General features: G+C 32.2%; 1 protein-coding gene across 2 annotated transcripts in view; it reads right to left on the reverse strand.

Annotated features, from left to right (window-relative positions):
* pdlim5b (PDZ and LIM domain 5b) overlaps positions 1-15157 on the reverse strand; it is an 88499-nt gene that overhangs the window by 21824 nt on the left and 51518 nt on the right. For both annotated transcript variants that reach the window (XM_079408215.1, XM_079408216.1), the window contains exons 4-7: positions 15021-15054; positions 12565-13001; positions 3544-3710; positions 3431-3461 (exon numbers count right to left, since the gene is read on the reverse strand). In XM_079408215.1, the coding sequence (XP_079264341.1) occupies positions 3431-3461; positions 3544-3710; positions 12565-13001; positions 15021-15054 (669 nt within the window). The remainder of the gene's footprint in view (positions 1-3430; positions 3462-3543; positions 3711-12564; positions 13002-15020; positions 15055-15157) is intronic.

The following is a 15157-nucleotide window of genomic DNA, read 5'->3' on the forward strand; positions in this document are numbered from 1 at the left end:
ACTAAACCAAACACTGAATCATTTCTGTGCCATTTCAACAGAATAGAAAACAGAGGAAAGAAGAGACATCAGATGCAGAAATAAGAAAGAAAAGCTTTATTGGAAGATTCAGAGAGAAACACTGCAGCATCAGAGCCGTGAAATAAAGTACAGAGCGCAGGTGATCAGATGTGTGTGTGACAGCAGGAACATACAGAAGAAACAGCTGATAGAAGTCATGCAAAGAAGAAAAGACCATCACACAAATCTAACATCCTTCAGCCAAAACCCTGACGACTCTCACACACACCACCGATCTATAATAGAGAACCGGATTGCTCATAACGTCACAGTGAAGCCACCGCGCCGCCTTATTTATATTTCTGTTCAATTAATAGGAAATCATATGATTTTAATGAGAAAACCTCTGAAGTATCCCTGTACGTTCTTACAGTGCAAACGTCCCAAGCATGTACGGTTATTTGTGTAATGTCGGGAATTACCCCTGCTTATTAAAAAGTTATTCATATACATTAGTAGTGAACAACATAAACATCAGACAGATCCTCAACATGTGCATTACAAATGAAAAGAGCTCATTCTGAAATCTGAATAAACATTTATGCACATATTCGCCTTGTACAGTTATTCTCTGTTTATGTAATTTTGTTCTAATGTTTTTATTCGTACACTAGGCTAAGTGCAAATTATTGTCTTAACAGCATTCATTTTGAAGCAGGTAATGATTTAAACGTTGGTTAAATTAATGATTAATTTAATATTTTACATGGAAACGGTAATGCTAGTCAGAAACAGATGTTGCTCAATCAGGACATTCAAAATATACATACACTGAAAAAAAACATGCATTGAATTTACTAACTTTTTTTAAGCTAGGTGGTTGCAAACAATTACACTTGCATTTTATACAATCGAATATTAATTGAATTATAGAGTTTTGCTATATTAATTTTAGTATCAATATGAAGGGAATGTTTCTGCTAATATGAAGCAGCCGAGAGAGAGATTTATATTTAATGCTTTTTCTTTGGCTGAGCCTGAAATCTGACTTCAAACTCAGTCAAAATGTAACCCATGTTAGGTTTTTTGTTACATTGAGACATTTTGTTTGCACTGAAAACATCAGAAGATTTGAATATATTTTCATCTTATTACTTCAGTTAGCCTATATAACTCATGCTCCCTGTAGGTGTTTTGTTACAGTTTGATACAAATGTATTAAGATATGAATCTGTTATTATTATTTTAATAAAATAGTTTTTAATTCACTTCTCTTTTGAGGCTGGTTATTTGTCACCTATGGTATTGATTTAGTATCAATATCAAGGTATTACATTCTGGTATCGTACCGAAGCCAAAATCATGGTATCGAGCCATGCCTAATCTGCAGAAGGGTGACAATAAAATAGATGTAAAATATCAATTTTAGGTATGGAAATGACATATTTTGAGTTTTGATATGGGATATGATCATTGAGCTACTTTGGGGCTTTTTAACCCTGCTCAAAATTTGTCGAGTTTAACGTGAAAAAATGCTGTTTTATAAGAGAAGTCACTGACTTTTTGAAACATTTGTGTTTCAGATTACGGCACTTCCCATTCATTCCTATGGGATCCATAAACAGCGATTGAGAGTCACAGAACTGACTGAAACTCCGTGAGGTCAAGGCTGTAATGTGATTGGTTATTAAGGCTCACTCTCATCTCCTACAGTGAGTCCATCTCTGTCAGCAGTTCAGAACACAATGAGCAATCCAGTCACTTACATACAGACAGTGTTGGGAAGTAACTACTTATTTGCAACTAAATTACGTAATTTAATTACAAAATAAATGCAATTGTAATCAGTTACAGTTCTGATTCTGATTCAACTGATTACAGTTACTGAGAAAAACTGTAGTTAAATTACAGTTAGTTATGAAAATGTTAACAATTACAAATGGGGTTACATCAGATTTTTGTTTTCTCACACACACACACACACACACACACACACACACACACACACACACACACACACACACACACACACACACACACACACACACACACACACACACACACAGAGATATGAATGATATCTTTAATGTTCTAAAATGTGTTTCAGGAGTTTAGGACACATGCTTATTCAATAACTGTTTTATGACCTATTTGTGTTCATGTATATGCTTTATTTTTTAAGATTAACTGTTCTTTTCCAAGGCATTGTTAGATGCCAGTGTTTCCGATCATAACTATGCAAGATTTGATTTCAAAAACAGTATCATAGCTATTAAACTATATCTTGTTTTGGTTTTAAATCTTTATTTAACCTCAGAATGATCTCAAAGGAAGTCTGATTTTGTGGTGGCTGTGCTTTAAAATTAAATTATGATCTTAATTCAAGTGATGAAGGATTTTGAAAGTGCCAGTAATCAGTGTTGAATAGCCTATTACTGTAAGGTTGACCCTGCATTTAGAGAAGTAATCAAATGTAATATTACTTTAATAAAGTAACTGAAATAGTTACACTACTTATTACATTTTAGATCAGGTAACTTGTAATCATTTCCAAAGCCACCTTCCCAACACTGTGTATAGATCAGTGGTACACACACACACACACACACACACACTTGCTCTCGGGTCACATGACCGTGACGCTGTGATTGACAGCTGTGGGCGGGTCTACTACACGTTTAGCACGCGGGCCGAGACCCCGTGATGCCAGTCTCTCAGCTTGTTGTACTGAGGCCTGACCACCTCTGGGTCCACTCTGGTCACCCTGACGGTGGAAGCACAGAGACAGACAGGACAGACGGGAAACACACCCGTTAGAGGAAAGCAGACAGTGGAAGGACAGTAAACGAGTAATAAACCTCAGCACAAGCACACAAGTGTGGAAAACAGCTGTTCACATATCTAACGCTTCAAAGTGCTAGAATTAGACCAGGACGTATTGATCAGATTGATATTTGGCCTTATAACGGTCACTATCAGCTGATAACGGTTCCTGACCGACTACATGTGTCAGATCCAGCAGCAACAGATAAACATCTTGCAGTTTCAAAATTACATTGGTGTAAATACTGAAGTAATATCATTTAAACAAGTGAATTAAAGTGAATTTTAGATATCCCATACAATACTTTACATAAAGTGCTTATATCAAAATATGGCTGAAATTGTATTTAAAATTTACATGGTAGTGTGTAATAAATATATATATATTTTTTTTTTTTTTTTTTTATGTCGTCTCCAAAGTGATCTGTCTATACAGACATCAGGGCAATAGATTTGGAAACAGAATATGTGTGTTCAGAAAACAGCCCTGATTACCCACAATCCCTTTCGATTACTAACAATTTCCTTGAATGCCAGGAAGGTTTGAGCACAGCTCTGATCAGACAGAAGATAATCAACAATCAGACAGAGCAACATCAGAACTTACTTCTTCCCGGGCCGGTTCTCCTGGGCTTGCTCTAGAGGAGAGAAGAGAGAAACACTTTGAGCTTGAGCTGTAGAGCCCACAGGAGTGTAATGAAGGACTGGATGAGTGTGTACCGTTCTCTGTGCCGGTGATCTGCGCTAGGATGCGGAAGGAGCGTGACTGAGACGTGCCGGTGCGTGGATGCCAGTCCTCCGTGTCCTCGATCACACGCTTCTTACTGGCATCACTGAGAGCAGAGACGTGATTCCCCTCCGGCTCCAGCACGGGCTTACGAGCGGTTCTGAGACACACACACACACATCGTTTATATTACTTTGACACAAAGAAAATATTATTATAATATATACCATTTTGTAGGGTCCTTTAGTTGGACATCTTAAAAACGATACTAAAGAATGTTTAATAGATTGTTAAAATTCATTCTGGTATGGACCTAACACACACACACACACACACACACAAAATATTTACCCTCCATCACTTGCACTCTCTATTCATTTTCTAACTGGTTGTTTATCTTTCAAAAAATAAAAATTAAAAATAACAATAGCTTTGTATTCTTTTTTCTATTCTATCAACTTGTTTTCTTTGTATGCGTTTGAGATATATATATATATATGTTAAAATGTTAAAACATTCTTATATTAATACAAAAATGGTAGATAAAATAATGTTAAATCATTCTTAAAACATTTTTTAACATGCTTATAAGAATGTTTTCTGTGATGGGTAGGTTTAGGTTTGGATGATAGTATGTGTGACCCTGGACCACAGAACCAGTCATCAGGGTACATTTTCTGAGATTTATACACCATCTGTATAAATATTGAAAAGCTGAATAAATAAGATTTCCGTTGATGTGAGGGTGCAAAGAAAATCTAAATATTGAGAAAATCTCCTTTAAAGTTGTTCAAATGAAGTTCTTAGCAATGCATATTACTAATCAGAAATTAAGTTTTGATATATTTATGGTAGGAAATTTACTAAATATCTTGATGGAACATGATCTTAATATCCTAATGATTTTTGTCATAAAAGAGAAATGTATAATTTTGATCCATACAATGTATTGTTGTCTATTGCTACAAATATACCTGTGTTACTGATGACTGCTTTTGTGCTGCAGGGACACATATTTAGTCATTTTATAGTCTTATATAAAAAATAAAAAAAATCATGTCTTTGTGGAGTCCGATTTCAGGACAAACTTTTTGTTTGAAGTCCTTTGGACCTCACAAAGTAGTAAAAACAAGTACACACACACACACACACACACACATCATAAAAACATCACTAAACCACCATACAAACACGTTTACCTGGGAGGAGTCTTTCTACAGGTGATGAGAGAGGAAATCAAGACAATGAGCGAAAAAGAGTCAAAAATCACCACCATATTTCATAGTTTCAGATTCTACTATATCATATTGTTTCTACTTACTTAAGAATACTCTGAGGTCCACTATGGAAATAAAAAAAAAAGTCAAGAAAATATAATATTTTATATTTATTTTTTCATAATGTTTTAGAGATATTATTATTATTATTATTACATTGTTATTATTATTATTAGTGCAAATGAAAAAAGTGATGTGAAATTCTGCATGCAAATGTAATTATAAATGTGTCCCATAACTACCAAATATCTCTAAATATTTCTATCTTCCATAAATTTCCTTTTGAATTGATTTTAAAAATACTTTATTAATCCTAACAAACAGAAATGTCTTTGTCACAGCAGCAATACTATTAGCAATAAATTAAGTGCTGATATTCACATTAAAAATGAAAATTTAATTTAGATTCTTTAGTACTTTTTCTAATTTTATTATTTTTTAAAAATGTCTATATAGTTGTTTTTTTATTTAAATTTTTATTTTAGTTTTATGTCAGTAGATCCAGTTCAACTACATGAAAAATAAATACTTCCTAAATATTTATATTTCCACTATAAGGTTTTTTATTTTATTTCAGTTATTATATATAAACTTATAGTTATTTTTCTTTTAGTCTTATTTTAGTACATCAACAAACTAAATGAAAGAGAAATGTTCCCTCGCTAACTAGCTGAACTAAAATACAGTAAGTTTAAGTTTTTTTATTTAATTTTATTTCAGTAAATGTTTCATTTGTTTCAGTAAATGTTTATTTAATTTTAAGTAAAGAACATGTTTTGTATGGCTTTAATTTACTATAATACACCTAAAAAGTTAAATTTAGAATTTTACAAAATATTAAAATTAAAAACAGATCATCCTTTTTTTTTTTTTTTACATTTTAATTCAATTTCAGTTAAATTTTAATGAACACAAAATGCTAAGTGCATCACGAGTCTGTTTTTGTTTGGTCAATGTCAACTAATCACCAGTAGATGGCTCCACTCTCTCATGAGTTTGACTAGTTGGCCTGCGCTGGTCTTTCTGATGAACTGTTCTCTGGGAATCTGCTCTGTAACAATACATGCGAAGGTAAATGTCACTGCTATTTATACACTCACTGCCGGGAATAAACACGGACACGCTGACTGACAGCAGCACATGCCCTCTGACACAATGGAAAGAGCTTCAGGAGCACGAGATGATAGTGAGTGTTTGCTGCGTTAGTGATGATGACACAACACTACAGAATCTAGTACACTAACTTTGTCATGGGCTCCTCCTGTAGAGAGACACAGAGAGAGAGAGACAGGTGGAGAGTGAGACATCTGAAGCGCTTCTGATCACCATCAGACCTCATGCACACATGCACTTCTGACAGAAACCACACAAACACACCGACGCAAGAGACTCATGTTCAGAAACACGCTGACAGTAAACTAACACCAGTGCTAATGAAGACTAGTGCATGATAAACCGACTCACCCTCAAAACTGTTGCTCTATCTGAAGAAAAACATCCTTGTAGTAAACTGACTTGAGAAGCAAAATTGTAAAAGATAAGAATTTTCAGAAAATATAAATCTATCTAGGATGAACTGCTTTGTTGCATCGCTTATTTTTAAGCCACTTTAGATAATAAAAATAAAATTACACCTATTTAAGTCACTTTAAAAGCATCTAATAAGTGAACATAAAAATGTTAATTTTATCTATTTTTAAGTCACTTTAAAAGCATCTGCTAAATGACTAAAAATTTAATAAAAATATCTATTTAAGTCACTTTGAATAAAAGCATCTGATAAATGACTAAAAATTTAATAAAAATATCTATTTAAGTCACTTTGAATAAAAGCATCTGATAAATTAATAAAAAATATTATGAAAATTACATTTATTTTAAAATCATTTTAAAAAGCATTTGCTAAATGACTAAAAATAAAATAAAAATATCACATCTATTTCTTGGCCCCGAATAAAAGCATCTGCTAAATAAATAAAATGAAAATTACATTTATTTTTAAGTGACTTTGGATAAAAGAATCTGCTAAATGCAATACAATAAAAATGTAAAACTTACATCTATTTTTGATTCATGTTGAATAAAATCATCTACTAAATGAATAAAAAATAAAGAAATATTGCATCTATTTTTAAGTCACTCTGAATAAAGGTATCTGCTAAATAAAATAAGTTAAAAAATTACATGTATTTTATTTATATATTCATATATTTAAGTCGCTTTAAATAAAACCAGGCGATAAATAAATTAAATAAATATTTTATTACAAAAAAAGTTAATACACATCTAAAATAAATTATCTTAAACAATTTAGCTTCCAAACTAAATGCATCTTATTTTAAGTGAAATTTGATACTGGACAATTAGACAAAAATATACAGAACTAAGTAAATAAATATTTATTTATTTATTTTAAAAAAAAATTTCAATGCCTGCTTACACACTGGTGTAGCTTTCTTTTTTTGCGTTCATGTGTTTGTGTAAGTTTCAGGCTTCACACACGCATGCTATGACTTCAGTGCAAACACACACACACACACACACGCATGCATGCTATGACTTCAGTGCAAACACACACACACACACACACACACGTCACATCTTGTGTCCAGCTTTCATGTGTTTGAAACAAACTCCCAGTGTTTTCTGATCCGTCCATAAACACAGCACACAGGACCCGGTGGCCCTTTCCCTCCATCAGCGAGTTAAAGACGTTAATTGGAGTGAGAACACGAGTCAAAACTCACTCCGGCTGCTTCTCTCGGGATACTAATTGGTTGAGTCAGTAAACGCCGCTGGAAACTCTCACAGAGAATTTCACAAACATTCCTGCTGAGGCTGACGGCTATACATAGTAAATGAGAAGCAGCAACCAGACGCCGGAAACACGGACGTCACGTCTACATTCACCCACTACACACCAGACACAGGCCTTCACAAACAACAGCCAATTAACTCATTAAGACTCTAAATAAATCATTTGAAAATAAAAACAACAGGGCGTAAATAAATCATACCAATTTAAAAAAATAATTATTATAAATAAACAAATAAAAATAAAACATTTACTATAAAATAATTAGTCTTCAAAAGTCAAAGATTAAAATAAATATTAAATAAAAAATATAAATAAAACTCAATTATATCATAAAACAATGTTAAATTTAAATAAATATTTTTAAAATAAAAATAATGTGATTAGATCATAAAAATGTACAATTAATTGTATATTAAAAACAAATCAAAATAAAATATTTAAAATAAAATTATAATAAACAATTTTAAAATAAAAACAAGAAAACACTAATGAATAATTACTAATAAAATAAATTAAACAAATCAATATAAAACATGTGCTACTAATAGGGCTGTCGCGATTCGTTGATTTTAGTCGACTGGTCGATTTTTAAAAATCGTCGACTTCATTTTGCTCGCGTCGACTAACCGGCCAAATACCGGAAGTGGTGCATTTCACAGACGAGAATCCATAAAACACATTATTAGACTATTTTCCAAGGCTGCATGATATATTAAACCCATTTTAAAATTATTAAGCATAACTGTGAATTCACAAACTCTATGATTTAATTAAATAATTATATGGTCTTTAATTATGTCCATGCGTGTAGGTTAAGCTCGTGCGTCTCGCAGCGGCTCCACAGAAACTGTGATTATTTACATGAGGAGCGTCTCAAACTCATCTCTGCTTGCTGTTCTGAGTTTGGGTTTATTATAACCTTCATCTGGGAATGCAACGTGCGCCATTTCATCAGATTTGTGAGGTAAATCATTAATAAATCTACACAAACACAGCAGAATACATCACGATTGAATTGAAAATTAATTAAATCGAAAAATTAGTCGATAGATTAATCGAAATGAAAATAGTCGTTAGTGGCAGCCCTAGCTACTAAAGTAAATAAATCCTAAAAAAAAAAAAAAAAAAAATACTACTGGAGTAACTAAATCATAAAAATGTAAAACAAAAATAAATAATTGTTTAAATAAAAAAGTAATTAAACCATAAAAATGATTATAATAAATAATTTTAAAATAAAACGCTAATAATTTATATTTACTAATGCAACCAATTAATAAAACAAAACTAACTAATAATTAGATAACAAAAATGTTCAAATAAAAACAAAGTCAAATTAAACACTTACTCAATTTTTTTTTTTTTATCTGCATGTCATGTGACTATTAACCAACATCAGAGAACCATGAACATGCGAATGTGTTGAATTATTTATGTATTAGCTAACAATCTCAGGGGGACTTCAGGTAAATATTTAAGATCAAAGATGTTTGTTTGGGAATCTCTGGTCTTTGGGAAGATGGGACAGAAAGCACCAGACCAGTTTACAATAACAGCCTTCTGCAGACGAGTTTAAACAGCTCACAGAAACATCCCCACCTCAGACCAGAAATATCCACGCTTCAACTGAGCTTCAGAGCGACACGGACGGAGGACTTGAAGGGGATAACTGGAAGCAAACAGAAGCTCAACCTTAAACACTCACTGCTGTTTCCAATCAGACAGGAACATCATGCTCCAGTGATCCCAACTACAGCGCATTTCACCCAAACATTACAAATCTGTCATTTACTGCGTTTATTATGTTGTTCCAAACCCATAGACTTTCTCTTCAGTAAAACATAATAAAACACTAAGGAATTAAAAATGTAAAACTGAAAAATATATATTTTAAAAAACAAAAATAAAACACTTGCTAACAATTAAAAAAAATTAAATCAAATCAATTAATTCAAATTGAAACACTTGCTAATAAGTAATTAAAGAAGAAAAAAGGTAAAACTGAAAAATTATTTGAAAATACAATAAAAATCTAAAAACATGTACTAATAGGTAATTCAATAATAAAAAGGTAAAACTGAAAAATAAGTATTAAATAAAAAAAAAAATCTTAACACTTAGTAATAAGTAATTGAATCAAATGTTAATTCAAAATATTTTTAAATAATAATTAATGATAAAATAACAAAAATATAGTAAAAATAAACTAAATAAAACTAATAAACTGTAAAATGTTAAAATAAAACGTTATCACAATAAAACACATCACAACAGAAAACACAACAGAAGATGAAAAGCTCAATTTAAGCCGTTTCTGTTCATGCAACAAGAATCCAAGTCCCAAAAATTACAGGAGATATCATAAAAATATCACAAACCCAGTTACTTTGTTTCTTTGTAATTGTGAATTTTTTTGACAGCAACTATATACACGTTACGAAAAGAACAGCGTGAACATTCAACTAAACATCTGCTTTTGAGTTCCACAGAAGGAACAAAGTCACAGGGGTTTTGAAACGCCATAAAGTTAAAATGATGTGATATTGGGTGAAGTATCTCTGTCCATCAGCGGCGCAGGGATTTCTTCTGGCACGGCTCGACCTGTTCTTCCCATTTTCCTGCTGACTTCACTCTCACTGGAAGCAGCAAGCTCATAATAATATATTAATGAAGGACGCATCCAAAACAAGCATGAACGCAGAGACGACACCATCCGAGCAACATCCGACAAATGTTTTGACCAGTTACAAATTCTCCAGGATTTACATCAGACCCCAAAGCCTTTAAAACCTCATGTTGACAGTCAACTCAATCCATCTAAAGCTGCACAAAACGAGCTCCTGTGGTCAGAATCTCAAGCAGAACATTTGTTTATCCGGGTCTCAGCCGTGTTTACTGGGATCAGTGAAACCACATGAGAGAGAAGATGCAAGAAGACGCTTTACCAGCTCTCTTTCATCTGCTCTTGACTTCCAGGACAAAACTACAGCGATGAGTAAATACAAGCAGTCTATGAAAACAAGACCACATACAGTGAAGACACATGAATGTGCTTTAAAAAAAAAAAAAAAAAAAAAAAAAAATTATATATATATATATATATATATATATATATATATATATATATATTATTAATTTTTATTATTTTTTTTTAAGCACTTTTTTTAAGCATATATAATGTTACGTTAAAGTTTAATATTTAAATATTTATTTTATAATAATATTAATAAACTATTTAAAATATATAAACTAAATACAACAAAAAGATACTAAAAATAATAACAATTAATTAATTAACAAAAATAATATCACGAGTCCGACTCTCTAACCATTAGGCCACGACTTCCCCATCTCATTGAATCAATCTTTGGCACAGACGGTCACTGGCTCACACAGTTGTTCTTCACATTGGCTTCCAGTTTTCCACAGAGATACTGCGATTCCCTCTCACGGCATTCACAGACAATATTCTGCTTTATTTACAACTTCAACTCTATGAATAGCAATTATGACAGGCTCTGGGTTACCACAGAAAATAATTAAACTGAAGGGCGTGATGCAATTATCCATAAAGCACTGTTTATGTGAGCAAACTCAAACAAACAGCAATTATACACCAGCAACAGATGAGCAGAATTCATATTCCCACATCAAACGCACGGGTTAGACTCTTCACAACTCAAATAACACACAGATTTGACATTAAGTGCTTTAATCAAGATTTATATTCCTGGTTTTAATTCCAGCTGAATTCCATGCCCATGGTTTTCAACCAGTTGAGAAGATATCAATCTAATAATACATCAAATATTCTTAAACATATGTAAAAGTAGGCTGACTGCAACAATGTGCCATTGAAACGTTGTAAAAGCTTTAGTTTGTTCTAGCAGCCTGATGCAGTAACACTGATTCAACCAATAAGATGCATTTGGGGCAGGACTTCCTGTCTGTCTGACCAATAGAATGGTTCTGGAAACCTTTACATTTCCAACTCAGTTTGGTGGCATTAGTGGTGCAGAAATTACACTTATGACATTTCTAAACTATTTCTAAAAATATTAACTTTATAAAAAATAAAAAAATTAAAAAAATTAAAAAAAGATTCTTGTGTGCCACTGATATACATTTTCTATTTAGCAAAATACTTTTTTTATTTTTATTTTTTTTAATTGAATATTACTACTAGTACTACTACTAAGATAAATACATCATTTTGAATTAGAATTAATAATTAAATGATTAACTTAATTAAAATTCAATAATAATTATAATTATAATTATTATTATTATTATTATTATTATTATTATTATTAACAACAACATTTTAAAATAAATACAATAATAATAATAAGTTTTTTCTTGGTCCCATGGTTATATTTAACTAAAACTAAAACCATAAATCAAACTTAAACAGTCTATATTAAACAAAAACTATGATTTTTACTGAATTTTTTACTGATTTTAGTTCAGCTAGCTGCTGAACATCTCAACATTTCTCTTTTACATTTACAGTAGTTTAATTTGGTACTAAAATAACTCAAACTAAAGTCTATACAGACAATAAAAAAAAAAAAAAAAAAAACTAAAACTTTAAATAAAATTAAAATGAAAACAGACAAAACATAAAATCTAAACAGGAATAAAAACTATAAACAGTCTCCTGGTTTTATCTCAATGCTAAAAACAGTATCTCAAATACACTAAAATACCAGCTCGGTCCCGGAGTTTTTAAACCTCTCATTAGTAGATGATTTTCTGTGTTAATAGAGCGTCACAAATACCATTCACAGAATAACCCACAACCCTTCCTGAACAACAGATCAAAGCGATCCCTCTGAGAACAGCGAGGAAGAATAAACGCAGGAAACAGAAGGAGAACAGGAAGTAGATTCTGATTGGCCGGTCAAAGCCCCACCTACCCGTTTTGCTGTTCTCCAGTGGCTTTGCTCTCCAGCAGGCCACGCCTCTGGCCCAAGGCCACCTCACACACGTTGTCATTGGAGTAGAGGTTGATGGGCGTGTTATAGACGGACGAATGAGGGGCGGCGGGGGCCGGGGGCGGAGCCATCACTCTCGCCGGGGAGGAGGAGCCAGAGGAGGATGTGGAGGAGGAGTTAGCGAAGGGGGAGTGGCTGGAGAAGGGTTTCAGGGCGGGGCGAGGCTGCTGGGACGGAGCGGCTGGGGTGAAGGCAGACGAGGCGGAGGGGATGGAGGCTTTGGGACTGACCGATCTGACGATGTTAGTCGTTCCGCCGAAGGGCCGAGCAGTCTTATTATAAGCAATGCTGGCGGGGCCGGTGGAGGCCCCGGGCGTTTGGCTGATGGGCACCGGCTTTATGATCTCCTGCGGTTCCTCCTACAGAAGTGATGAAACACATGCAACATGCTCACACCACACGGCACACGCATGCAGGATCCCTCATTACAGCCCTAAAGAACCCTCACTTCAGTCTGGGGCCAGCTCATTTGCATGACTAATTGATTACAGGACTTTTTAATTCACATCAGGGTTTAGTTAACTCAAACCATGGAAAAACATTTCCGTTACTTGAAATACAATAAATAAAATTATAAAAACTTTAAATACATTTTTTTAACTAGTTTCCCATTTTCATTTAGTACGTTTATGTACTAAAATAATTAAAACTGAAGTAAAAAATGATAACTATTATATTAAATAAAATTAATTATATTACATAAAATAAAAAAATTATAATCTTATAATACAATTTTAATAATAAATTATCTGGACATATATAAAAACCTAATAAAAATACAATTACTAAATTTTTCATATTAAAAGCAAAACAGAATATATAAAAATAAAAACTAATTCAAAACATTAATAAAAACTATAATTGTCTCTCAGTGATACTAAAATAACAATCATGAATGAAGTTATTATTTCAATTAAATTTATATAAATAATTTCCAGAGCTTTGGGGGGGGGGGTCTCTGATATTTCCCCTGGACATATTTTAAATTATAAACATCTGAGAATCAGAGTTATTTTAGTATCACTGAGATATGATTATTATAGTTTATCATTTTTTTAGGGTTTATTTCTATTGTATTTATTTTGTTTTTAATTTAATTTTAGTTCACGTTTTAGTAATTTTGTTGTGTGTTTGTCACGTTAATTAGTTTCTTTTTTTAAATATATCTATACTGTTTTTATTCATAATCTGTGAATCAATGTTTTTTATTAAATGCTTTGAATTCTTTTACGTTTTAATTTTTATATTAAAATTGTCATTTTGTCTTCTTTTTTGGCTATAGTTTAATTTTTATTGTGTCTATAGTTTTTAATTTTTATTTCAGTTTTAGTTATTTTAGTACATCAAGTTAAACTAAATGAAACTGCCTTGCCAACTAGCTGAAACGAAAAGGTTTTTTTATATATATTTTATTGTATTTCAGTACATATGTTTTTGGTTTTTGCTTCAGTTAACTATATTAAATGAGACGGTATAACTGAAATACTCTCCTCCTAACGGACTGTAATGAGGGGGAGCACAATCCCTCACAGATCAGGCGTTTCCGTCAGCATGCGTGTCCTCACCAGGCCTGAAGCAAAGCCTCAAATCTCTTCATCTACGACAAGTGATGTGTGACGAGACATTTGATTGGTTGCCTCATTTATATTCTGTCACAATGCACAGGGAGAATCTAATTGGTCTAATCGCTCTTAACAGCTGTGATTGTTATTTCAAACAGCATTTTGCTTTTTGTTTGACACTAAATGTCATATAGACACCTTTTTATTAGGGAAAGGCCATAAATGATTTAAGCAAACCCAATCATATTCTGATTTAATGTGCACGTCAGTTTATATTTTGATCAAAAATGGAGAACTACTTTTTTGTTGCCATCAGCTACATAATGCCTGTACACCATTATAAAGGCATTTATAGTGAGAATTTTTTGGGTAAAAATTTAACACGCACATACACTTTGCAAATGTATATAAAAACATACAATATAATTGCAATATAATAGATAAAGACTACAGACTAAATCCAACCCTGCCCTAAAGGGAAAATAATTAAATGTAAAAAAAAGAATAAAAGGAAAGAAAATTTAATAAAATGAAAAAAAAAGAAAAATAATTAAATTATTAAATTAAAAACGAAATAAAAATGACAACAAAAATGAAAAATACAAATTTAAATAAACAAAAAAAATGACAAAAAATAAAATAAAAAGGGCTTAATCATGAGTTATTATTAGCACTTTGTTGTACATTTAAACACTTAAAACACAATTAATGTTTTTATCACATTTTACTGCCACGTTATCCGATATTATAAAATGTCAGGTTGCGCCTGGTGAGGACACGCATTACATATAATTATACAGTCTGAAGTTTACGTACCTTCGGAGTCTGGGTTTTAGTGATACTGGAAGACCTGCAAAGACAAAACAGACCTTTAACACAAGACCTAATAATTGCACAACAATGATGTGCTCACTGAAAAATCAATATGGAAATAATGTCCCAAGTTTGACAGA

The sequence above is a fragment of the Barbus barbus genome, assembly GCF_936440315.1.
Source record: "Barbus barbus genome assembly, chromosome: 45".
Classification (NCBI taxonomy): Eukaryota; Metazoa; Chordata; class Actinopteri; order Cypriniformes; family Cyprinidae; genus Barbus; species Barbus barbus.